The sequence below is a fragment of the Nerophis ophidion genome, linkage group LG23, assembly GCF_033978795.1.
Source record: "Nerophis ophidion isolate RoL-2023_Sa linkage group LG23, RoL_Noph_v1.0, whole genome shotgun sequence".
NCBI lineage: Eukaryota > Metazoa > Chordata > Actinopteri > Syngnathiformes > Syngnathidae > Nerophis > Nerophis ophidion.
In genome coordinates, this window is record NC_084633.1 from 1,288,700 (window position 1) to 1,314,648 (window position 25,949).

A 25,949-nucleotide genomic window follows, 5' to 3' on the forward strand; every position below is an offset into this window, starting at 1 on the left:
CTATTTGGAAAAAAAAGATATACAAATAACTAAAAACTTTCTGAAAAATAAACAAGTGATTTAATTATAAATAAAGATTTCTACACATAGAAGTAATCATCAACATAAAGTGCCCTCTTTGGGGATTGTAGTAGAGATCCATCTGGATTCATGAACTTAATTCTAAATATTTCTTCACAAAAAAAGAAATCTTTAACATCAATATTTATGTAACATGTCCATAAAAAATCTAGCTGTCAACACGGAATATTGCAGTGTTGCATTTCTTTTCACAGTTTATGAACTTACATTCATATTTTGTTGAAGTATTATTCAATAAATATATGTATAAAGGATTTTGGAATTGGTGCTATTTTTAGAATATTTAAAAAAAAAAATCTCACGTACCCCTTGGCATACCTTTAAGTACCCCCAGGGGTATGCGTACCACCATTTGAGAACCACTGGTCTATTGCAGTGGTTCTCAACCTTTTTTCAGTGACGTACCCCCTTTGGACATTTTTTTAATTCAAGTACCCCCTTGAATTAAGTTGAAAAAAAAAGAGATAAAGATGTAAAATACAGCACTATGTCATCAGTTTCTGATTTATTAAATTGTGTAACAGTGCAAAATATTGCTCGTTTGGAGTGGTCTTTCTTCAACTATTTCGAAAAAAAAGATATACAAATAACTAAAAACTTGTTGGAAAATAAACAAGTGATTCAATTATAAATATAGATTTCTACACATCAATCAATCAATCAATGTTTACTTATATGGCCCTAAATCACTAGTGTCTCAAAGGGCTGCACAAACCACCACGACATCCTCAGTAGGCCCACATAAGGCCAACGAAAACTCACACCCAGTGGGACATCGGTGACAATAATGACCCAGTGGGACGTCGGTGACAATGATGACTATGAGAACCTTAGAGAGGAGGAAAGCAATGGATGTCGAGCGGGTCTAACATGATACTGTGAAAGTTCAATCCACAATGGATCCAACACAGTCGCGAGAGTCCAGTCCAAAGCGGATCCAACACAGCAGCGAGAGTCCCGTTCACAGCGGAGCCAGCAGGAAACCATCCCAAGCGGAGGCGGACCAGCAGCGCAGAGATGTCCCCAGCCGATACACAGGCAAGCAGTACATGGCCACCGGATCGGACCGGACCCCCTCCACAAGGGAGAGTGGGACATAGAAGAAAAAGAAAAGAAACGGCAGATCAAGTAATCATCAACTTAAAGTACCCTCTTTGGGGATTGTAATAGAGATCCATCTGGATTCTTCTTTGAACTCCTCCACTTGGGGCAGGGTCTCCTCCCCAACCCGGAGATGGCCCTCCACCCTTTTCCGGGCGAAAACCTAGGACTCTTGTTCACGAGTGGGGGTAGAGTGGATCGTGAGATCGACAGGCGGATCGGTGCAGCGTTTTCAGTAATGCGGACGTTGTATCGATCCGTTGTGGTGAAGAAGGAGCTGAGCCGGAAGGCAAAGCTCTCAATTTACCGGTCGATCTACGTTCCCATCCTCACCTAGGGTCATGAGCTTTGGGTCATGACCGAAAGGATTAGAACACGGGTACAAGCGGCCGAAATGAGTTTCCTCCGCCGTGTGGCGGGCCTCTTCCTTAGAGATAGGGTGAGAAGCTCTGCCATCCGGGAGGAGCTCAAAGTAAAGCCGCTGCTCCTCCACATCGAGAGGAGCCAGATGAGGTGGCTCGGCCATCTGGCCAGGATGCCACCCGAACGCCTCCCTAGGGAGGTGTTTAGGGCACGTCCAACCGGTAGGAGGCCACGGGGAAGACCCAGGACACGTTGGGAAGACTATGTCTCCCGACTGGCCTGGGAACGCCTCGGGATCCCCCGGGAAGAGCTGGACAAAGTGGCTGGGGAGAGGTAAGTCTGGGCTTCCCAGCTTAGGCTGCTGCCCCCGCGACCCGACCTCATCGCAGGGCCAACACAGATAGACAGACAACATTCACACTCACATTCACACACTAGGGCCAATTTAATGTTGCCAATCAACCTATCCCCAGGTGCATGTCTTTGGAGGTGGGACGAAGCCGGAGTACCGGGAGGGAACCCATGCATTCACGGGGAGAACATGCAAACTCCACACAGAAAGATCCCGAGCCCGGGATTGAACCCTGACTACTCGGGACCTTTGTATTGTGAAGCAGACGCACTAACCCCTCTCCCACCATGAAGCCTGAACTTAATTCTAAATATTTCTTAAAAAAAAAAAGAAATCTTTAACATCAATATTTATGGAACATGTCCACAAAAAAATCTAGTTTTCAACACTGAATATTGCATTGTTGCATTTCTTTTCACAATTTATGAACATACATTCATATTTTGTTGAAATATTATTCAATAAATATATTTATAAAGGATTTTTGAATTGGTGCTATTTTTAGAATATTAAAAAAAAAAATCTCACATACCCCTTGGCATACCTTCAAGTACCCCCAGGGGTACGCGTACCCCCATTTGAGAACCACTGCAATAGACCAGTGGTTCTCAAATGGGGGTACGCGTCCCCCTGGGGGTACTTGAAGGTATGTTCTCAACCTTTTTTCAGTGACGTACCCCCGAAAATGTCCACAGGGGGTACGTCACTGAAAAAAGGTTGAGAACCACTGCAATCGACCAGTGGTTCCCAACCTTTTTTCAGTGATGTATCCCCTTTGGACATTTTTTTAATTCAAGTACCCCCTAATCGGAGCAAAGCATTTTTGGTCACTGAAAAAAGGTTAAGAACCACTGCAATAGACCAGTGGTTCTCAACCTTTTTTCAGTGACATACCCCCTGTGGACATTTTTTTATTTCAAGTACCCCCTAATCGGAGCAAAGCATTTTTGGTTGAAAAAAAGAGATAAAGAAGTAAAATACAGCACTATGTCATCAGTTTCTGATTTATTAAATTGTATAACAGTGCAAAATATTGTCTTTCTTGAACTATACATAAATATATTTATAAAGGATTTTTGATATTTGCCCAGCCCTGGTAGTCAAAACTGTTAAAATATAACAATTTAGTGGAATATTTGACATGGCTTATCATGTTTAAAGCAAGAAGTTATCAATTTTCTGCAAATATTCAAAGTTTTTTGTGGGGTACAACCTCAGACGAACGGCAAAATATAAACACGCTTTAGCACTTGGCACAAGGAAAAGTTTTTGTGTCTCAATCTGTGGGGTGAAATTATGGAACAGCCTGAGTGACGAGCTGAAACACTGTTCAAACATTGGGCCTTTTAAGAAATTGTACAAATCTATTATTTTGGTCTGGTATAGGTGCAGCACAACGGGACAGGGGTTAGTGCATGTCCCTCACAATACGAAGGTCCTGAGTAGTCTGGGGTTCAATCCCGGGCTCGGAATCTTTCTGTGTGGAGTTTGCATGTCCTCCCCGTGAATGCGTGGGTTCCCTCCGGGTACTCCGGCTTCCTCCCACCTCCAAAGACATGCACCTGGGGATAGGTTGATTGGCAACACTAAATTGGCCCTAGTGTGTGAATGTGAGTGTGAATGTTGTCTGTCTATCTGTATTGGCCCATTTTTTAAATTTGTTCATTTCTTCCGTTATTATTTGTATTATCTTCTGTGTGTTCTCTCCTGAACAGAACGTTTATATAAAGATTAAACATTCTTGGTCCCAGTGTTGATCCCTGGGGTACACCACGAGATATATCCAAGATATATTGTATTAAAATATCATGATTAACTGTTTCCAATGCTGTTGTTAAATCCATGAATTCTGCGGCTCCACATTCTTTACCCTCTATTGCTTTGGTAATTTCGTCTGTTATTTTGATTAATGCTATTGATGTTGAGATATTTTCTCCAAATCCAAATTGGTCCCCCACGAGCATCCCACTTTTGTTGATAAATTTATCTAATCGGCTATTGAATAGTTTTTCCACAATTTTGGAGAATTGTGGAAGTAATGAAACTGGTCTGTAGTTAGTGAACTGGTGTATGTTTCCATTCTTATGAATTGGTACAACTTTTGCAATTGGAGTCAGCGTTGTAGTCAACAAGCTCCTTCATTTTCGCTATCCTCATGTCGTACCTGGACATGCATCCTCTACTGTTGCCAATTCTAATACCAAGAAGTGTTGAGTTTTAACTTAATCTGTTACTCGCGATGGAAGCTCAAAACACTACAAGAAAGATGACAGGGAGAAGACTCTCTTGAAGTGGAGCCACGTAAATAAGACCGCCCACAAAACAGGGCGTCTTGGACAGAAAATAGCTTTAAAACAGTCAGCAGAACATGATATATGCAAAATGTTGGCCAAAGAACCACCATTATGTGCTGTGTAGACGACAAAGAAGAGTTTCAAATGTGGAAAAACATACTACAAATAATATCTACTTAATGGCGCTAAATACCAGTACCATTATGCTCAGGAGGCACAAGGCATTAAAACAACGTTGAGAACTTGTGAAATTAGGTCCTGACGTTGAGCAACTCAAACATAAAGTTGGAGCAACACGATTTTTGACAACGTTTAATCACTGTTGGGTTTTGACGTTGATTTGACCATTCAACTTTGGTAATATCCAACGTTCCCCCTGCATTTGTAAACTGCTCACGCAATTGCACACTGCTCACGCGTCCTCTGCGCACGGCCAATCTAGGCCGCACACAAAATCGAATAAAAATATAAGCGTATAACACTGTGCACGTCTGCCGTCGCTCACAAGTGAGCCACTGAATGCTCAAGGAGTTTTGGCATTTGCTCACACATGAAAAATTGGAGGGAAAATTGGTAATATCCCAACCAACAACGTGGAGCCAACGTTAGACACCAACGTTGTTGTCAAGCTTGGTCAAAAGATAGGACTCAGATGCAGAGTAGGGATTAATTCGGCCGACTTTTTTTTAAGAATGGCACCTGAGTGGTGTTTTGTTATTGGACTTTTGTGCTCGTCACAGATTGTCCATAACGAACACCATGTTCAAACGAAAGGGTGTCCATATGTGCACTTGGCACCAGGACACCCTCGGCCGCAGTTCCATGATCAACTTTGTTGTTGTGTCATCGGATTTGCGGTCTCATGTTTTGTACACTCGGGTGAAGAGAGGGGCGGAGCTTTCTACCGATCACCACCTGGTGGTGAGTTGGCTGCAATGGTGGGGGAGGATGCCGGACAGACCTGGCAGGCCCAAACGCATTGTGAGGGTTTGCTGGGAACGTCTGGCAGAGTCTCCTGCCAGAGAGAGTTTCAATTCCAACCTCCGGAAGAACTTTGAACATGTCACAAGGGAGGCGCTGGACATTGAGTCTGAGTGGACGATGTACCGTACCTCTATTGTCGAGGCGGCCGATTGGAGCTGTGGCCGCAAGATGGTTGGTGCCTGTCATGGCGGTAATCCGCAGACGGGTACCGACAGGCCAAGCGGTGTGCGGCTTCAGCGGTCGCGGAGGAAAAAACACGGACATGCGAGGAGTTCGGGTAAGCCATGGAAAACGACTTCTGGACAGTTTCGAAGTGATTCTGGACCACTATCCGCCGCCTCAGGAAGGGGAAGCAGTGCAGCGTCAACACTGTATGGTGGGGATGGTGTTCTGCTGACCTCAACTGCGGATGTTGTGGATCGGTGGAGGGAATACTTCGAAGACCTCCTCTATCCTATAAGCACATCTTCCTATGAGGAAGCAGTGCCTGGGAAATCTGTAGTGTGCTCTCCTATTTCTGGGGCTGAGGTTGCCGAGATAGTTAAAAAGCTCCTCGGTGGCAAGACCCCGGGGTTGGATGAGATCCGCCCGGAGTTCCTTAAGGCTCTGGATGCTGTGGGGCTGTCTTCGTTGACAAGACTCTGCAACATCGCGTGGACATCGGGGGCGGTACCTCTGGATTGGCAGATTCGGGTGGTGGTTCCTCTCTTTAAGAAGGGGAACCGGAGGGTGTGTTCCAACTATCGTGGGATCACACTCCTCGGCCATCCTGGTAAGGTCTATTCAGGTGTACTGGAGAGGAGGCTACGCCAGATAGTTGAACCTCGGATTCAGGAGAAACAGTGTGGTTTTCGTCCTGGTCATGGAACTGTGGACCAGCTCTATACTCTCGGCAGCATCCTTGAGGGTGCATAGGAGTTTGCCCAACCAGTCTACATGTGCTTTGTGGACTTGGAGAAGGCATTCGACCGTATCCCTCGGGAAGTCCTGTGGGGAGTGCTCAGAGAGTATGGGGTAACGAACTATCTTATTGTGGCGGTCCGCTCCTTGTATAATCAGTGTCAGAGCTTGGTCCGCATTGCCGGCAGAAAGTCGGACCCGTTTCCAGTGAGGGTTGGACTCCGCCAAGGCTGCCCTTTGTCACCGATTCTGTTCATAACTTTTATGGACAGAATTTCTAAAACTCAAAATATTAACAAAGGAATTCTGGATCAAGATATTCAAACACGAGACGAGGCAAGGCATGGACAGGATGCTAGAGAGGCACGAATAAACGAGACAGTCCGGCACAGAACAAAGGGAGGCGTGGGCTTATAAGACACATGAGGGTAATGGGGAACAGGTGGAAACAATCAGGGATCAGGGATGACGTCAGACTGATGACACAAAAGGAAGGGCAAGTGACCTGAAAGGAGAGGAGTTACTCTTCAAACTAAAATATACAATTCACAAGACAGAAGAACCCAAGACAAGACATCCCTCAACACGGTGTGACAGTTGTCTCAATTTACAAATTGAGACAACGTTGTTGCAATGTCAGTTTGAAAGGACATGTATGTATTATTAACGTTGTATCAATGTCTTGTGCCAGACTGAAAAAAGATATCAGCGCCTCATTTTGGTGCTAAATGAATGCAGTCTCAGCCACTACCAACAAGTGCTTAGCGCTGGTATGGTGCAAGTAGTTGTTTTGTAAGTAATGTGGTGTCCCGACAGAAGCAGACAGAGTCTGACACTCTTTTTAAAATTCAATGCTGACCTTCACACACCAACGGCAGCCCTTAAAACACCGCTAGTGCTGCAGCGCTAGGCTGGCCAGTAGCCACTGCACACATCAACAACACAGCACTTCCGCATTATGCGTCAATGACAGTTCCTACAACCAAAGTTGCTTTCATGAACACTTGGAATTATGAGTTTCCACATTACACCACACTTAATGCATGTTCTTTATGTTCTGTATTGCTACAATAATTATGAAAATTTGTGTGGATTTTTTAAAATGTAATATTTAGCTGTCACTGAATATCAATCAATGTTTACTTATATGGCCCTAAATCACTAGTGTCTCAAAGGGCTGCACAAACCACAACACCAACCACTACGACATCCTCGGTAGGCCCACATAAGGGCAAGGAAAACTCACTCCCACTGGGTGTGAGTTTTTCTTGCCCTTATGAGAACCTTGGAGAGGAGGGAAGCAATGGATGTCGAGCGGGTCTAACATGATACTGTGAAAGTTAAATCCATAATGGATCCAACACAGTCGTATATATAATTGTAGTATTTGTTCAACTTGAATGTCACAAAATTCCATTAAAATAAAAAGGCATAAGCGATTGGGTTATTTTGCCAAAAAAGTGCATGTTTTCAATTTCTAAGTACAGTTTAGGCACTTGCACCATTTTAAAATGCCAATTTGGTAGTATCATTGGTTAAAATGTATACAATATCCATCCCTGGTGAACAGTGGAACAGGAATCAGTTTCTGAGGAGGAGGCGTTGAACAAAGGTTGAAAGTCCATGCAGAAAAACACAAAATTTAGGCACAAAAGAAAACTACAATCAAAAATAAGCACCATGATAAGCATAAAAAAAATAATGTAAACAAATCTCTAATATCTCAGTAGTATTTTTATTAGACAGTTCTGTGTTTGATAATGTAAATACTCTTCACTCTATCTGTTACTCCTGCCTATAGCCTAGGTTTGACCAAAGAATTAAATTTTTTATTGTGGGTGTGTAGTGTGTTTTACCTTGATTTGATACATGTACAGCATGTTATGTATACGTAAAAATGGCCTGAGCAGCGCAGCAGGGGCAATGCGGAGAACGGCAAGTACCCCATTGAAATTGCTGAGTTTTTTCTTCTATACGTTTGGACGACTTTTCAAGACCCTTAACAAGCACAAAAAGTCCACATACCTAGCAGTTGCATAAGGTATGGCAAAAAAATATATTATTTTGTGGGTCCCGAAAATGAAATTTCTAAATTGGCTCTCCAACACCTACTTTAAATGAGAAAAAATCAGCCTCTCCTACTATTTTAACGTATCGACAGAAAAATCGCAGGACACGTTTATCATGACGAGACGCACAAAGAAATCTCAGGAACCCATACCTGAAAAAAAACGGTAAATCAGGCATCTTGGCTTTCGTCTACCGATTTTCGGGGAACAATAGGGGTCGTACTTTAACAAACTAGGACTTTGAGCAAATGAGTCGGGGTTAAAATTACAGATACTACACATGCAGGCTTTTTTTGATTCATTGATTGATACTTTTATCAGTAGATTGCACAGTTCAGTACATATTCCGTACAATTGACCACTAAATGGTAACACCCGAATAAGTTTTTCAACTTGTTTAAGTCGGGGTCCACGTTAATCAATTCATGGTACAAATATATACAATCAACATAATACAGTCATCACACAAGTTAATCATCATAGTATATACATTGAATTATTTACATTATTTACAATCCGGGGGTGGGATGAGAAGTTTTGGTTGATATCAGTACTTCAGTCATCAACAATTGCATCAACAGAGAAATGGACATTGAAACAGTGTAGGTCTTACTTAGTAGGATATGTACAGTGAGCAGAGAACATAGTGAGTTCAGATAGCATAAGAACAAGTATATACATTAGAAATACATTCGATTATTTACATTAGGTTATTTACAATCCGAGGAGATTCGATGTAAATGGACCCGGAGGGTATTAGAGAGAGAAGGTGCGAATCTGGTAACAAATGAAGGAAGAATTAATTCCCAAGAAAAACAGCAGGGGGTCCATCGTCTGGCGGTGGTTCGGCTTCAAGCGGGAAGATGTCGAATAGACAACTTTATTTTGTCAAGCGTGGGGCACAAGTGTTGCTACCAAAAGTAGCATTACTGCTTGTACGTAGCATCATTTGAAAAGTCACCTGCTAAAAACTGTTTAATGAATACAGTTTTGGTCAATTGACTTAGTTGTGATTTCCTTTTCTGCAAGAAAGTTTAAAATGAGCACATATTAATGCAGTATGAACAATAATGTTTTAATGTAGACACATAGAATCATCATACTGATGTGATTATATGCATCAAGTGTTAATTCAAGGTTAAAGCAAAATATTGTGTAACACGATATGGCCTAAAAATATCGAGATATTTAAAAAAAGGCCATATCGCTCAGTCCTAAGACAAGCGCTTACTCAGTGGCCTAGTGCAGTGGTACTCAACCACCGGGCCGTGGCCCGATTGGTACCGGGCCGCAGAATAATTTTTTATTATTTTTATTTAAAAATATATATATAATAAATAAATAAATGTTACTTAAATCAACATAAAAAACACAATATACACTTACAATTAGTGCACCAACCACTAAAACCTCCCTTTTTCATGACAAAGAAAAAAAAAAAAAAGGATTCCCCCCCTCCCAACCCCCCCCCTCGCCACCACTCCCCCCCTCACCCCCCTGGGCCGCGGGACAACTTATTAAGCGTTGACTGGTCCGCGGATACAAAAAGGTTGGGGACCACTGGCCTAGTGGGGAGAGCAGGGGTCGGGAACCTTTTTGGCTGAGAGAGCCCAGAATCCAAATATTTTTAAATGTATTTCCGTAAGAGCCATATATATTTTTTTCAACACTGAACACAACTAAACGCGTGCATTTTTAAGTAAGACCAACATTTCCAGAGTATAATATGTCTCTTATTCTTTGTAATAACATTGTTATTCTGAAGCTAACTGTGGAAGGGGCGTGGCCTGCGGGCCTGCAGCGAAGCGGGGGGATGTAAGGACCGGCCTCGAAATCAGCGACAGGTGCGTAGATGGCCCACCTGGGCCTTGTTATCTAATCACCTTTCGCTCTGTTTATAAGCAGCGGCCAGGAGGAGAGACAGGGTTGGGGCTGGAGCCTGAGTGCGAGCGAGAAGGAAAGACAAAAAGAACATTGCTGTGAAGCAACTGAGAGAATTATTGAAAAATAAAAACATATTGTAACCCTGAAACAGGCTCTCATGTCAGTGCTTGGTGGTCTGAAGAACCCCCAGGAGGGCAAGCCCCACTCGAACCAATGATAAATAACTTCATACCATTAACGCAACTTCTTGAACAGGTGCGGTAGAAATGGATGGATGGATTAAAAATGCACGTGAATGTTTTATATTTTTTACAATATTTTTAGCACTGATTACAAGTGGAATTTTTCATTACTTATCGTGTTAAGCAATGTCAGCTCAGATTTATCCGAGAGCCAGATGCAGTCATCAAAAGAGCCACATCTGGCTCTAGAGCCATAGGTTCCCTACCCCTGGGGTAGAGTATCCGCCCTGAGATCGATAGGTTGTCAGTTCAAATCCCGGCTGAGTCATACCGAAGACTCTAAAAATGGGACCCATTACCTCCCTGCTTGGCACTCAACATTAAGTGTTGGAATTGGGGGTTAAATCACAGCTACTGCTCCCCTCACCACCCAGGGGGTGATCAAAGGTGATGGGTCAAATGCAGAGAATAATTTCGCTACACCTATTGTGTGTGTGACAATCATTGGTACTTTAACTTTAATTATCTGAGTGTTCACAATGTACTTCAATTCTGTTCATGACCAGCTGTAGTTAGTTTCTCCGAACACAGGGGGCGACACCACACATTGCCAGTCCCACTCGAGCTACCAAGCTGCGAAGAAGAGCGAAAGCAAGCTTTCTTAGGCGGCGCAAGGACAGCTGGACTCTGTTCGAGCTCACTCACTGAGGCCGCAGATCGAAATGGCGGCGCCACCAGAGAGGATGGAGGTACAGTTGTTTTAATTCTATTTAACAACACGACTAACTGATCATTTGAAGATGTTTTGCATTTAAATCTGTCGCCTACTTGGTATAGATACACGTTTTTATTTATTTTCCGCGTTTAGCTGTTTTGTTAGCACATTACGCACCGGGTGATTCATCCATTTTAATTTGGCTATGAACCTTAATAAATTGCCTTATATGAAAAATGTTGCCAGATATAAGCTGTCGTCTTCATATTCGTACCACCTTATAGTCTAATTCGTCTTTTAAATCATTTTAAGAGCCAAACGTTACATAAGATAATCCCGCTTTTGGGTTCGGTGTCTTAAGTGGAGACCGCATGGGGACCAACATGTTAGCTTCTAGCTAGTTAGCATCATTCAGAGGTGTTGAGTCATTCCTCTGCGGTCAATGTTTCTAAATTGTTATGGATTGCTTAAAGAATGTAATTCATCGCGTTCAGTTTTTTTATGGCCGTGTATAATTAATTTCGCATGGTGTTCACCATCGTCCATTGTTGGCGGGCGAACGAGTGGCATTACAACGGCAGAATAACACAACGTGGTAGCTAAACTTTACCTCAAACACAAACATGCGAGGGAGAAAGCGGCGAGTATATCAAGTTATTAAAGTCTGTCGTTTATGTCAATATTTTTTATATAATGTCCAACCTATTGTGCTAGTGTGATGAAGGCCAAGATCACGTCACAGTACTTTCACCATGTGCTCCATCCTTTGTTAAGGCAGTGGTTCGCAACCTTTTTTCAGTGATGTACCCCCTTTGAACATTTTTTTTAATTCAAGTACCCCCTAATCAGAACAAATAATTTTTAGTTGAAAAAAGAGATAGTTTTTCATCAGTTTCTGATTTAATAAACTGTATAACAGTGCAAAATATTGCTATTTTGTAATGGTCTTTCTTGAACTATTTTGAAAAAAATATGTAAAAATAACTAAATACTTGTTGAAAAATAAACAAGTAATTCAATTATAAATAAAGATTTCTACACATAGAAGTAATCATCAACTTAAAGTACCCTCTTTGGGTATTATAATAGTGATCCATCTGGATTCATGAACTTAATTCTAAACATTTCTTCACAAAAAAAAGAAATCTTTAACATCAATATTTATGGAACATGTCCACAAAAAAATCTAGTTGTCAACACTGAATATTGCATTGTTGCATTTCTTTTCACAGTTTATGAACTTACATCCATATTTTAATATATTTATAAAGGATTGTTGCTATTTTTAGAATATTTTAAAAAAATCTCACGTACCCCTTGGCATACCTTTGAGAACCACTGTGTTAACCTATACATTCATTGCATAACGTGCGTAGCTGACAGCATTTGTTCTATACATAAAAAAAAATGTTCGAGATTAACCATTGTTTTTCAAATTACTGAAATCAATTAGTTTTTCATTTGGATTTATATTTAAATCTGAATAGTGAAATTTAATAGGACCATCCAAAGGTCACTACCTATGTTGTTTGGTAAATTTATTACAAAGGATAAATAAAGATGGTGCACAGTTAAATAATATAAGCTTGTATACATGAATGACCCTTCAGTTAGAATAAAATAGTTCTAGCATTCCTGTTATTTCCAATTGGTTGGGGATAGGTTGATTGGCAACACTAAATTGGCCCTAGTGTGTGAGTGTGAATGTTGTCTGTCTTGGCCCTGGGATGAGGCGGCGACTTGTCCAGGGTGTACCCCGCCTTTTGTCCGAATCGCAGCTGAGATAGGCTCCAGCACTCCCCGCTACCCCGAAAGGGACAAGCAGTAGAAAATGGATGGATGTTAAACTTTCATGTTGCCCATTTATCTTAAGATATAATTGTGGTGGTAAATTATTCCTCATAATATCCTGTTAAGTATAGACCAGTGGTTCTTAACCTGAGTTCGATCGAACCCTAGGTGTTCAGTGACTCTGCCTTAGGGGTTTGGCAGAGCCTCCTCCGCAGCGGTCAAGACACACCAGACTCAGGAATTGATTAACGTGGACCCCGACTTAAACAAGTTGAAAAACATATTCGGGTGTTACCATTTTAGTGGTCAATTGTACGGATTATGTACTGTACTGTGCAATCTACTAAAAAAAGTTTAATTCAATCAATCGTGTAACTAAAAACATCTCCCTATCGCCGTACCTGCACTGTAAAGTTAACATTTGAATGACAATAAAAAGTATTATGGATACCCCCCAAACAATGGTCCCTCTAATTTTACATCTAGTTTGTGTGTAATTTGTTGTGAGTTCATGCACTGTGTAGGTTTTGTTCTATGAACAAGGTGATGTTGTGCACTATTTAAAAAATAAAATAAAATAACTTTGTCTTGAATTTGAAAATAAAAAAAACATTTTATTTTTCACTAAAGAAAGGTTCGGTGAATGTGCATATGAAACTGGTGGGTTTCGGTACCATCAACAAGGTTAAGAACCACTGGTATAGACAATTGAGTTAATTTGTACTATTTGTAAAGATTCAATCTGAACAGCTCATTTTGAATATTTTTGAGGTTAGATAGTGGATAATACTAATGTATATATTTTATTTAAAATGTGTTTTCCCCACCCACATTGTTTTAAACAAATATTAAGTGCTACAAAATGGTGAGGTAAAACACCAGCAGACATAAGGAATCGGTCTCTGGTAAACTGCAGTCTACCACCAGACTGAATGGAACAATGTAATAACATAGCTGATTTTTCTGATGTTTGTTTTTTAATGTAATGGTGTATTAGTCGAGAGTGAATTACAAGGGGAAAACCGAAAATACAGTCCTGCGCCAAATAAATGCATGTATGGGAAACACTGAAAGATGTCTAAAGACACTCACTCTTCTAATGATGCATTGCGACACCTTGTTTTAACTAATTGGTTTATTTTAATAATTTGTGATAGGTATAGATTGTAATTGTGCATCTTTTTGTTGAGGTTTCTCAGGGAGCTAACACAGCAAAGCCTGCTGCTGAAGATATGACATCAAAGGATTATTATTTTGACTCATACGCACACTTTGGCATCCATGAGGTAAAAACAAAACAGCTTTTTATACAAATGCAGTTGTCTGTTTATTACATAATATTAATCCTTCTGATGTTTTTTCCCCTTAATGTTGTAGGAGATGCTTAAAGATGAAGTCCGTACGCTGACCTACCGGAACTCAATGTTTCACAACAAGCATCTTTTTAAAGATAAGGTGGTGTTGGATGTGGGCAGTGGGACGGGCATTCTCTGCATGTTTGCTGCCAAGGCTGGAGCCAAAAAAGTTATAGGGGTAGGTTTGTCTGTTGACCCCCCAAAATGAGTGCATGGACAAGGTGCGGTGGTATAGATTTCAAACGTTGCTCTCTTTTGTGTTTCCGCATAGATTGAGTGCAGCAGCATCTCAGACTACGCTGTGAAAATAGTGAAGGCCAATAAGATGGATGATGGTGAGTGGATATTTCAAACTATAATCATGCAGTGACTATTTTAAAGTGAGACAATTAATTCTGTCTGTCGTTATAAAACTCTGTATAATTTTAATCCAATCTTCAGTGGTGACCATCATTAAAGGAAAGGTGGAGGAGGTGGATTTGCCTGTGGACGGAGTAGATATCATTATATCTGAGTGGATGGGTTACTGTCTCTTCTACGAGTCTATGCTCAATACAGTCATCTATGCCCGGGACAAGTGGCTGGTATGTATGACTTGCAGGTTTTCCATCAAGAAAACATATACCATTACAGCTAAAATACACTAGTACAGCAATTTGCAACTCCAGAATTATTGTAGTTTAATTTGAAATGTCACACTTGCTGTTAGCAGTGCCTACACAAGTGTTTGTGCTTAATCTGATAATTTGTCCCTCCCCCGCCTTCTTGTGCTGTAACAGAAGCCAGACGGACTAATTTTCCCGGACAGGGCAACTCTTTACGTGACTGCCATTGAAGACCGACAGTACAAGGACTACAAAATTCACTGTGAGTAGTTGGTCGCCCATTCAATCTTTTATTAAACATCAATAGGTGTGTATTTTTTTTATTTTGTTTTTTTTTGCCCTAAGCAGCTATGGCCAAATATTTATCAAAATGTAAAAGGATATACAAAAATGTATACCAGTCCTATGCCTGGAAAAGTATATGATGGATGATCGTGATAAATTTAAGGTTGATCATAATACCCTGATCAAACATGGCAGAAGTGTCTTGACACTAGCCAATCAGTCTAGGTTTTCCTGCTCCTTTTCCAGTTAAAATGTACTGCAGAATTAAACTTAATCTTAGGTCTGAACAATAAATGACTTGTACGCCTCACTGCAAATTTCAAGGGCGACATGTTCCAAAGATGTGTGAAAAACATTGTCCTGCTAATGCTAGCCAGTTGTGGATGCGATGGCGAATGCCGCGTTTTATATTTTTTCGCTGAGTTAATTAAAAATTGACTGCTTCTGATGCTAAAGTTTAGACACCATTGTTAAAATAACTGTTGCATCCTTGTTTCTTTTACTTGAAAGCATGTACATTACTGTGCTATTTCATCAATCCATCCATTTTCTACCGCTTATTCCCTTTGGGGTCGCGGGGGGCGCTGGTGCCTATCTTGGCTACAATTCATATTATGGTTTATTCACTCATAATGTATTGGACTAATCTCTAGTTTTTTTAGTTAAGTACAGACACTTTAACACTAGCAGGTTAAACACTATTAAAATGTTGATATTAATCAAGATTGGATTACATGAAGAAAAAAAAATACTAAATACAAATAAGCAGCTCACATCAATTAAAAGTTGGTTTTGCAAAATAGGGCCCCTTTTTAAATATTTTCCTTTTTCTTACAGGGTGGGAGAACGTGTATGGATTTGACATGTCCTGTATCAAGGAGGTGGCCATTAAGGAACCCCTGGTTGATGTGGTAGACCCCAAGCAGCTGGTTACCAGCGCCTGTCTCATCAAAGTGCGTAAAACTGTTCGCACTGGTCTGAGCTGTCAATAGTGTTGTCTTGACTTCACATCAAATACTAACACTTCGTCTGTTTGTAGGAGGTGGACATCTATACAGTGAAGTTAGATGACTTGACCTTCACCTCACCATTCTGCCTGCAAGTTAAGAAGAACGACTACATCCATGCACTCGTTACCTACTTCAACATCGAGTTCACTCGCTGTCACAAGAGGACCGGCTTTTCTACCAGTGAGTATCCAATTGCGACAAATATTGACACTATCATAAACCACGTCTCACTGTCTCAAGTACAGTGCATCTGGAAATAATTCAGTGCTTCACTCTTTGTTACAACCTTATTCTACGAACAATACCCCATAATGACAATGTGCAAGTTTTTAGACCTTTATGCAAATGTATTATAACTAAGAAATAACATGTACCTATTGTAAGCATATGCAGCTTTTGCTCAATACTTTGTTGATTCACTTTTGCCAGCAATTACAAACAGCCTTTTAAGTCTTTCCGAATACAATACCACATGCTTGGCACACCTATCTTTGTGGTTTCGCCCATTCCTCTTTGCACCTGTGGTCCCATGACAGTACCTGTCCTACGATGGTTTTTATATGCGACTAAATACAGCATTAGTTTAAAATAGTCTCTTGGATTCAACACAACTTGTCCTCTTACAGGCCCAGAGTCCCCCTACACACACTGGAAGCAGACCGTCTTCTACTTGGATGATTACCTGACTGTCAAGATAGGAGAAGAGATCTTGGGCACCATCAGCATGAAGCCAAACGTCAAGAATAATGTAAGTGTTGACACATTGTAATGGGAAGAAGTGTTGATTTGGCTAATATTGATCTTCTCTGGCTGACTTTTCATCTGGAGTATATTGTCATCGATGTCATTTTATTGAAAACGCCATAATGGATCATTGATTTCATGCTCTTGTCAAATACAGTGGAAACCGCTTAAGTTGATCCTGTTTGTCGACAACCCTGCCTCTTGGCTAAGTCATCTCGTCATGGTCTATTGTGTTATTACTAAAAATTGCCTGTTTATATCGACACAGACCTGATCAGCTACTTTTTTTGACAAAATTTGAGGCCTAAACCAGTTATTTGTATGAGAAATAGTTCATTTTACTTTGTGTTTTAGTATTTACTTTATTTCGAAGTCACCCAAAGACAAAAATGGCAACATAATCAGTGTCCATTTAAAATGTGCACAACTGGCTGTTTTGGAAAAAAATACAAGCTTTTAAAATAAAACATGGCGGCATATGTAAACATCTAATTTTTCCTGGTCAAATATGTCGCTGATGGTGAAGTTTATTTTTAGACAACCAATCGATGACCAAACTAGTTCTCCAACTATTTTAATATAACAAAGGACTGAAAAATGTATATATTTTTGATTTTGGCTTGTAAGGATCATAATATTTATTATAATAAAAAAAAAACGATTAGTGGGCCTTGCTGCGTGTATGCAAATTCCTGAGTTTGTAACAGGAGTAAGTGACCGTTTCAAGTGAAAACAAGACAGTGTAATACAAGTTTGGTAACTCACCATAGTTGCCACTTTTTGACATCGTGTTAGTATGCCGAATCAATCACTAAACTCAACAAAAGTAGGGGCAGATGTAACATAATTTGCCAATAAAACAGAATCTACTGATAAAATATAAAATGATATCAAGGAAGTTGACATAAATGCTATAATTGTGAGAAAATGATTATTCTTTGGGAAAATGTTTCCTGGTATCATGTATTCATTCTCAAAACACTCAACCAACCCGCCTAAACAATGTTGAAGCGGCCGCTTGCAACCGCGATCAAACTACGAAGCAAAAACAATCCATACAGTCACAACCCACCTGCTTTCATTGCTGTGAACGAACTCATCGATGTAAGATCAATGTACAGACAGGAAAGCTGTCGCAACATGAGAGGCTCTACGTTTTTGTTTTTTTATTCGACAGCCTCAAGTTGTCTCTTTACTTGTCTAACACAGAACAGCACACTTCCCTAACAGCGATGTGCGGCGCTAACAAAAGAAAAGGTTTCAGAAAACAACCGTACACAAGTATAAAGCACCTAATGATTAATAAAAAAAACACACTAATTAATAATGAGAGGATTTTGTAGTTAATAATATATGGCACAAAATCAAGTGCTGGTGGTAAAATAAGTGTAAAAGGTGAGAAAACAAATTCCAAAAATTTCAAAAGATTTATTTTATTGCAATTTTTAATGAAAGAGACAGGCATGGATGGATGGGTTATTTTACTTGCCATTTATTCATTACTAATATAATTTTTTTCTTTTGAATGATATTTCAAAGTTGATTTGAGTTTTGATGGTACAATACTGAATTGAAATTCATGATTTTAATATCTATCAAACTAATTTAACTATCAACTTTGTGTACTGCCTTGCTCACTACTATTCCTGCACAGAGGTAGCAGTCACTTTGCGCAGGTGCGGAAGTCGTCCTTGATTTCCAACCGGTCAAAAGTATATTAAAAACAGACCCCGAAATGTTTTCCCACACCTCAATGTGTGGGAAAACATATTCTCATTATGTCTCTTCCAAAAGTCACAATAAATGTTCAAGAAACAGCAAATTTAAATGTTTACCGGTATATCAACTTCAGCTTGCCAGTCAATATAAACAGGTTCCACTGTATATTTTGGTTATCTATTTTCCTTTTTCATAGGGAATGAGTCTCAATTTACAAGTTCACATCTTAAGTGTTATGTAGTTTTAATTGAAATCGTATTCTTACTGTGTAGAATTAAAGAAGCGGTGAATACTAAAAGTAGAAACACCAGTCAACTGTCTTCTTAAAAAATAATGCAAGCAAGTCAATGTTCATTGCAAGTGTAACCACTAATGTTACTCCTTGATGTCAATGTTTTCTGCAGAGAGACCTGGACTTCACCGTCGACATCGACTTCAAGGGTCAACTTTGTGAGGTGTCCAAGACGTCCGAGTACAGGATGCGTTAGAGGCCTCTCTTATCTCTCGGTGTTTAGTTTGTCTTTAAAGGCCGACTTGGAGTGTTGAAACAGTTTAAATACTCCCCTGCAGCAACGTTTTAAACACATTTCCCCTCAACCATTTGCTCAAATACTGTTCATCTTTAGGGTTTTTCACAATTTGGGGAGTGAGACGGCAGTACGACTCGCGCAGTAGTCAATCTCGTGTTTGTGACCGACGTCCTCTTGGGTTCACTTTGTTCTCTCATTCTTTGCACATGCAAGACCCGTAGACACAAACACTACAGCTCCCCATGACACATCTGCTTGGAGTCACTTACTGCCGTCTTTTATTTCTTTGGACTTTGTCAAAGCTGTAGGCGTGTGGGTTCCTGTTTTTTTTTTTTTTTTTTTTAAGAAAACTAGCAACCTAGATTCTTTATGGAAACGTAACTAGCTAGTATTAAACCCAAACTGATAAGACGCACTCCAAGTTAAGAGGCTTTGTCTTACGATCACATTGACTTTATAGAGATTTGAAATCATCTTAAAGAACATGGTCAATGTGTAGCGAGCTTGCCTTATTCTCTTGTCCCATAATGGTGACAGTAGGTCTTGTAGGTTCTGTCCTAGTGGTGTCCATCACCAAGCAGGCCGTCCTCCCTGATATTACTTTTACCAGGTCAAATCATTTTGAGAACCAAATGTCATGATTCAAAGTAAGTTGTTTTAGTGTTTTCATAATGCAAGTGTTAACTGCTGGGCACGAAGGAAGGAAGAAGACTGACTGGTTCCAGCTGTTTCACATGGCTCCACACCTGTTCCTTTGGAGCTTGTGTGTTCTCGCACAATTAGTATTGTGTCTGAGGCTCTTTGAGTTGATTTGAACTGAACTTACTAAGTTGGGCCTCAACAGACATGACTGGCCACACTGACTTTGTTTTGTATTTTTTTTTTTATTCTGCTGCTTTTTTATAATAAAACTAAACCTGTAAATTAAACTTGTTTTGCAGCAGTTCTAGTCTGGATGTTTTCTGAAATTGTAAGGTTTATGAGTATTCAAAGTGTCCTGTATTAATCTTGGCAGTGTTTTCTAACCTAATAGATTCCATTTTTGCAAACATTGAAATTTAAAGTTTGAGCTCATTCATTACATCCTGGCTTGTTTCACATTCTTAACATTTTCTGGACTAAAAAAAAAACTTTTTTTTTTCCTACACCATTTATTAACAGGTTCAATAAATTGTGTGTAATGTTATGGAAAACTACAGCTTTTTTAATACCCAATATTTGTTGGCAAATGATTTCCACTTCATGTGGAGACTTCACAACTCTGCATTTCTCATCTAATTCAAACCATTGCAAATTAAAATGGGTGTTTGCCTTCAGCTGAAAACTTTTTTGCCCAGCATTTAACAATTCCGATTAAAATGAATAGAGAACTGGTCTTAAAATTAAATTTCTCAACCCCTGCAAACTATCCCAGCATCAAAACCACATCTGTTTTTCCCCCCAAACAATCTACAGAAGCACACTGTTGTACAGTTAAAATAAAGGAAGAAATGCAGTTTTAAGAATTCCACAAATGGAGGAAATTGTTCATCTATGCCAGCGATGTTCTTCCATGAGAACGCGCCATGTAATCACATCCACCTGTTCATAAAACCGTTTTGTTTGTTGCTGTGTAATGAAATTTCCCTATATTAAAAACATTGGAAAGACTGGGAACTCCTGCCCTTATGTAAATATGTTTTACCAGTATTTTTTTTTACATTTTCAGTGTCCAAAATGCAGGGTTGCTGCCAAGAGTTCTGGGGCTCCATGGAAAAATTATCACATTGGGACCTCTAGTCAGTTCTCCATGACACATGTTTGCACCAAGCAGATATTTTTTTCCCACTCTTGCCTGGCGTTAAGTTGGACAGTAATTAATTTTTGTGTGAGTGGGGTAAAAATTCTTGTAATCCTCTGGTGCAGTGGTTTCTAAACTTTTCTACCAAGTACCACCTCAGAAAACATAACTTTTTATGTACCACCATAATGACCAAACCTTAAATTAAAATACTGTAGAGAAGTATGCCTCAATTTTAATTAAAACTCTGTTTTTTACGGTAATGCAACATTTTTGGCCACTAAGATTACATACAGTTTGAACGTTAAGACTGTTTTAATATAAGTAATTTTTTGGTGTTTGAGAAGCACTGCTCTAGTGGTAATATATAGGGGTGTGGGGAAAAAAATCTATTCGAATAGCGATTCTCACGTGTGATTCAGAATCGATTCTCATTTTTAAAAAAAACTTCTTTTTTTTAAATTAATCAATCCAACACATTAATACAAAGCAATAGCATAACAATGCAATCCAATTCCAAAATCAAACCTGACCCAGCAACACTCAGAACTGCAATAAACAGAGCAATTGAGAGGAGACACAAACATGACACAGAACAAACCAAAAGTAGTGAAACAAAAATGAATATCAACAGTATCAATATTAGTTATAATTCCAGAAGCAGTTAAGGCTGCAAATACTTGGGTGCCCCATGATTCGATTCAATATCGATTTTTGAGATCGCGATTCGATTATTTTCGATTCAACGTGATTCTTGATTCAAAAATGAAATTTTTCCGATTCAAAACGATTCTGTATTCATTCAATACATAGGATTTCAGCAGGATACACCCATCTGCTGACATGCTAGCAGCGTAGTAGATTTGTGTAAAAAGCTTTTATAATTGTAAAGAATAATGATTTATCAACTGATTGCAATAATGTAAATTTGTTTTAACTATTAAACGAACCAAAAATATGACTTTTTTTATCTTTGTGAAAACATTGGACACAGTGTGTTGTCAAGCTTATGAGATGCAATGCAAGTGTAAGCCACTGACACTATTGTTCTTTTTAAATTTCTAAAAAGGTCTAATAATGTCAATGAGGGATTTTTAATCACTGCTATGCTGAAATTATAACTAATATTGATATTGTTGTTGATAATATTCATTTTTGTTTCATTACTTTTGGTTTGTTCTGTGTCGTGTTTGTGTATTCTCTCAATTGCTCTGTTTATTGCAGTTCTGAGTGTTGCTTTGTCAGGTTTGGTTTTGGAATTGGATTGTATTGTTATGGTATTGCTGTGTAGTGGTTTGTTGGATTGATAAAAAAAATAGATAAAAAAAAAAAAAAAAGAGAATCGATTCTGAATCACACAACGTGAGAATCGCGATTCGTATTTGAATCGATTTTTTCCAACACCCCTAGCAGCAGTGATTAAAAATTCCTCATTGACATTTATTTAAAAAAACAATAGTGTCACAGTGGCTTACACTTGCATCGCATCTCATAAGCTTGACAACACACTGTGTCCAATGTTTTCACAAAGATAAAATAAGTCATATTTTTGGTTCATTCAATAGTCAAAACAAATTTACATTATTGCAATCGGTTGATAAAACATTGCCCTTTACAATCATAAAAGCTTTTTACAAAAATCTACTACTCTGCTAGCATGTCAGCAGACTGGGGTAGAACCTGCTGAAATCCTATGTATTGAATGAATAAGGAATCCTTTTGAATTGGGAAAAAAATCGTTTTTGAATCGAGAATCGTGTCGAATTGAAAAAAAACAAAACGCTTTTGAATTGAATCATGACCCCAAGAATCGATATTGAATTGAATCGTGGGGCACCCAAAGATACACAGCCCGAGTAATACACACTATCCAATCTTCCACTGCAAATATTCGTAAATTTCCCAAAACTTCCTGTCTTTTACCGCTATGTGTGGACATTCAAAATTATTGTTGTGATACATATGCCTCACCGGCGCCCCCTGCATTACTATGTAGTACTGCCGACTGTATTATTCTGAGTTATTTGTTTTGGTGCAATTACTTCAAAGACCAGTATTTAGTTTTTTTTTAATGAATTAACTTATATAAATGTCATGCTAAGTCTTGCATTGACTATTCTGTGCTTAATACCACAAATGTACTTCCAAATTAACTTCTCGAGAAGCATATGTTCATTCAAAATACTCTACTTGCTAGTTAATTTTTTGAGAAACAAGCCGTCGCGTAACCAAATTTTTTGCTCTTAAGTTGCAAACAAAAAATTTAACTATTAGCCATTTTCAGATACTTTGGTCTAGCGAACGTCTGAGTGAACCCCGTAAGATTCGTCAGAGTGTCTATAATCGAAAAACACTACCGAGGTGTGCGTTTTGCCCACTTGGCGAAACAGAACAAGTATAGTCTTTCATAATCTTTCTAAAGCCGGGGTCCAAAAAGAATAACCTGCGAGGTAAATGCTGTAAATTATTACTACATGACTTGTTTTTGGGGTGCATGGAACAAATTAATAGCCATTAAATTCATTTCAGTGGGGAAAAATCGATTTACGATACAAGTATTTTTAGTTCCGTTCCGCCACGTGACAAGTTAAACTTTTCTGTTGAGTAGTGGGTGTTAATCTTTGAGCATCTAATAGTTTGATCCGATTCTGATTCCTGGGATGATGATTCGATTGAGAATCGATTCAAACATCCATCCATCCATCCATCATCTTCCGCTTATCCGAGGTCGGGTCGCGGGGGCAACAGCCTAAGCAGGGAAACCCAGACTTCCCTCTCCCCAGCCACTTCGTCTAGCTCTTCCCGGGGGATCCCGAGGCGTTCCCAGGCCAGCCTGGAGACATAGTCTTCCCAACGTGTCCTGGGTCTTCCCCGTGGCCTCCTACCGGTTGGACGTGCCCTAAACACCTCCCTAGGGAGGCGTTCGGGTGGCATCCTGACCAGATGCCCGAACCACCTCATCTGGCTCCTCTCGATGTGAAGGAGCAGCGGATTCAAACAAATTCTTGCAATAATTAGTAAAACAATTATGATGAAACTTTTCCCAAAATAGGTCACAGATTAACAAAGCTTGTGGTTGCATAGAGGTGGCCTAAAAACGTCTTTAAAAAAATGTATTCAATTGAAAAAATATACATTTGTGGTAGCATTATTTTCCTTGTTTATTTTGTATTGATCAAATACTTATAACAGTTACATTTTAAGATTTGAGACAATATCAAGGACTTAGAATTTTTACATTCCCAGCAGGCACAATTAAGACATTGATACAACATTGATTTGATACATGCCCTTTAAAACAAACTTTGAAACAACACTGCAAAATAGTTGTATTTGTACATTGAGACAACGTTGATGTCCAACGTTCAATAAGTATTGGGAAATTACCAAATTTCAAAGGTAAAATCAACGTCACAACCTGACAATCAACGTCACAACCTGACATTGAATAAACGTCGTAAAAAACTATGTTGATGTATTTGTGTTGTAGGATATTGGTTGGAAAATGACCAAATTTCAATGGTCAAATCAACGTCACAACCTGACATTGAGTAAACGTCAAAAAGCATGTTTCAACTTTGTATTTGTGTTGTAAAATGACTAAAATTCAATGTTCAAATCAATGTCAGAAACCAACATTGAATAAACGTCGTCAAAAAAGATGTTTCAACGTTACATTCATGTTGTGAAATGACCAAAATTCAATGGTCAAATCAACATCAGAAACCAACATTGAATAAAAGTAGTCAAAAAGCATGTTTCAACCTTGTATTTGTGTTGTAAAATGACAAAAATTCAATGGTCAAATCAACGTCACAACCTGACAATGAATAAACGTAGTCAAAAATAAAAAATGTTCTTCCAATGTTGTATTTGTGTTGTAAAATGACAAAAATTCAATGGTCAAATCTACGTCAGAAACCAACATTGAATAATCGTCGTCAAAAAAGATGTTCCAACGTTCTATTTGTGTTGTAAAATGACCAAAATTCAATGGTGAAATCAACGTCAGAAACAAACATTGAATAAATGTCGTCAACAAACATGTTGTTTCAACGTTACATTCGTGTTGTGAAATTACCAAAATTCAATGGTCAAATCAACCTCAGAAGCCAACATTGAATAAACGTAGTCCAAAAGCATGTTGTTTCAACCTTGTATTTGTGTTGTAAAATGACAAAAATTCAATGGTCAAATCAACGCCAGAAACCAACATTGTATACACGTCGTCAAAAAAGATTGTGTTCTAACGTTATATTTGTGTTGTAAAATGACCAAAATTCAATGGTCAAATCAACGTCAGAAACAAACATTGAGTAAACGTCGTCAAATATAAAAAAAATTATTTCAATGTTGTATTGGTGTTGTAAAATGACAAAAATTCAATGGTCAAATCAACGTCAGAAACCAACATTGAATAAACGTTGTCAAAAAAGATGTTCCAACGTTGTATTTGTGTTGTAAAATGACCAAAATTCAATGGTCAAATCAACGTCAGAAACAAACATTGAATAAACGTCGTCAACAAACATGTTGTTTCAACGTTACATTTGTGTTGTGAAATGACCAAAATTCAATGGTCAAATCAACGTCAGAAGCCAACATTGGATAAATTTAGTCAAAAAGCATGTTTTTTCAACCTTCTATTTGTGTTGTAAAATGACAAAAATTCAATGGTCAAATCAACGTCAGAAACCAACATTGAATAAACGTCGTCAAAAAAGATGTTGTTCCAACGTTATATTTGTGTTGTAAAATGACCAAAATTCAATGGTCAAATCAACATCACAACCTGACATTGAATAAACGTCGTCAACAAACATGTTGTTTCTACGTTACATTCGTGTTGTGAAAAGACAAAAATTCGATGGTCAAATCAACATCAGGAGCCAACATTGAATAAACGTAGTCAAAAAGCATGTTGTTTCAACCTTGTATTTGTGTTGTAAAATGACAAAAATTCAATGGTGAAATCAACATCAGAAACCAACATTGTTAAACCCGCCCTCGCCGACTGACTCTTCGCCGCTGGTTGCGGTCCACCGCCTTGTCCTACCTCCATCAGCCTGTGACTTTGGACTTTTTGTTTGTTTGTTTGTTTATCTCGAACGTCTGGTGTCTGTTATCAGAAGGGGGGCTACTGTCAGGCTTGTCATTGACGGTTTTGTTTTGTTTGGTTTTGGTTTTTCCTCTGTTTCATTTCCT

General features: G+C 39.1%; 1 protein-coding gene across 2 annotated transcripts; it reads left to right on the plus strand.

Annotated features, from left to right (window-relative positions):
* Positions 1-10,816: 10,816 nt before the first annotated feature.
* LOC133541659 (protein arginine N-methyltransferase 1) lies at positions 10,817-20,620 on the plus strand. Of its 2 annotated transcripts, none has more exons than XM_061885185.1 (10): positions 10,817-10,959; positions 13,916-14,002; positions 14,094-14,249; positions 14,343-14,406; positions 14,513-14,655; positions 14,851-14,938; positions 15,799-15,914; positions 16,001-16,151; positions 16,598-16,719; positions 18,839-20,620. In XM_061885185.1, exons 1-10 carry the CDS (start codon positions 10,933-10,935, stop codon positions 18,920-18,922), a joined length of 1,038 nt encoding a protein of 345 aa, XP_061741169.1. In that variant the 5' UTR covers positions 10,817-10,932; the 3' UTR covers positions 18,923-20,620. The 2 variants fall into 2 exon arrangements, with proteins under 2 accessions (XP_061741169.1, XP_061741168.1); XM_061885184.1 differs by having other exon boundaries at positions 10,826-10,959; positions 13,907-14,002.
* The last annotated feature ends 5,329 nt before the right edge of the window (positions 20,621-25,949 follow it).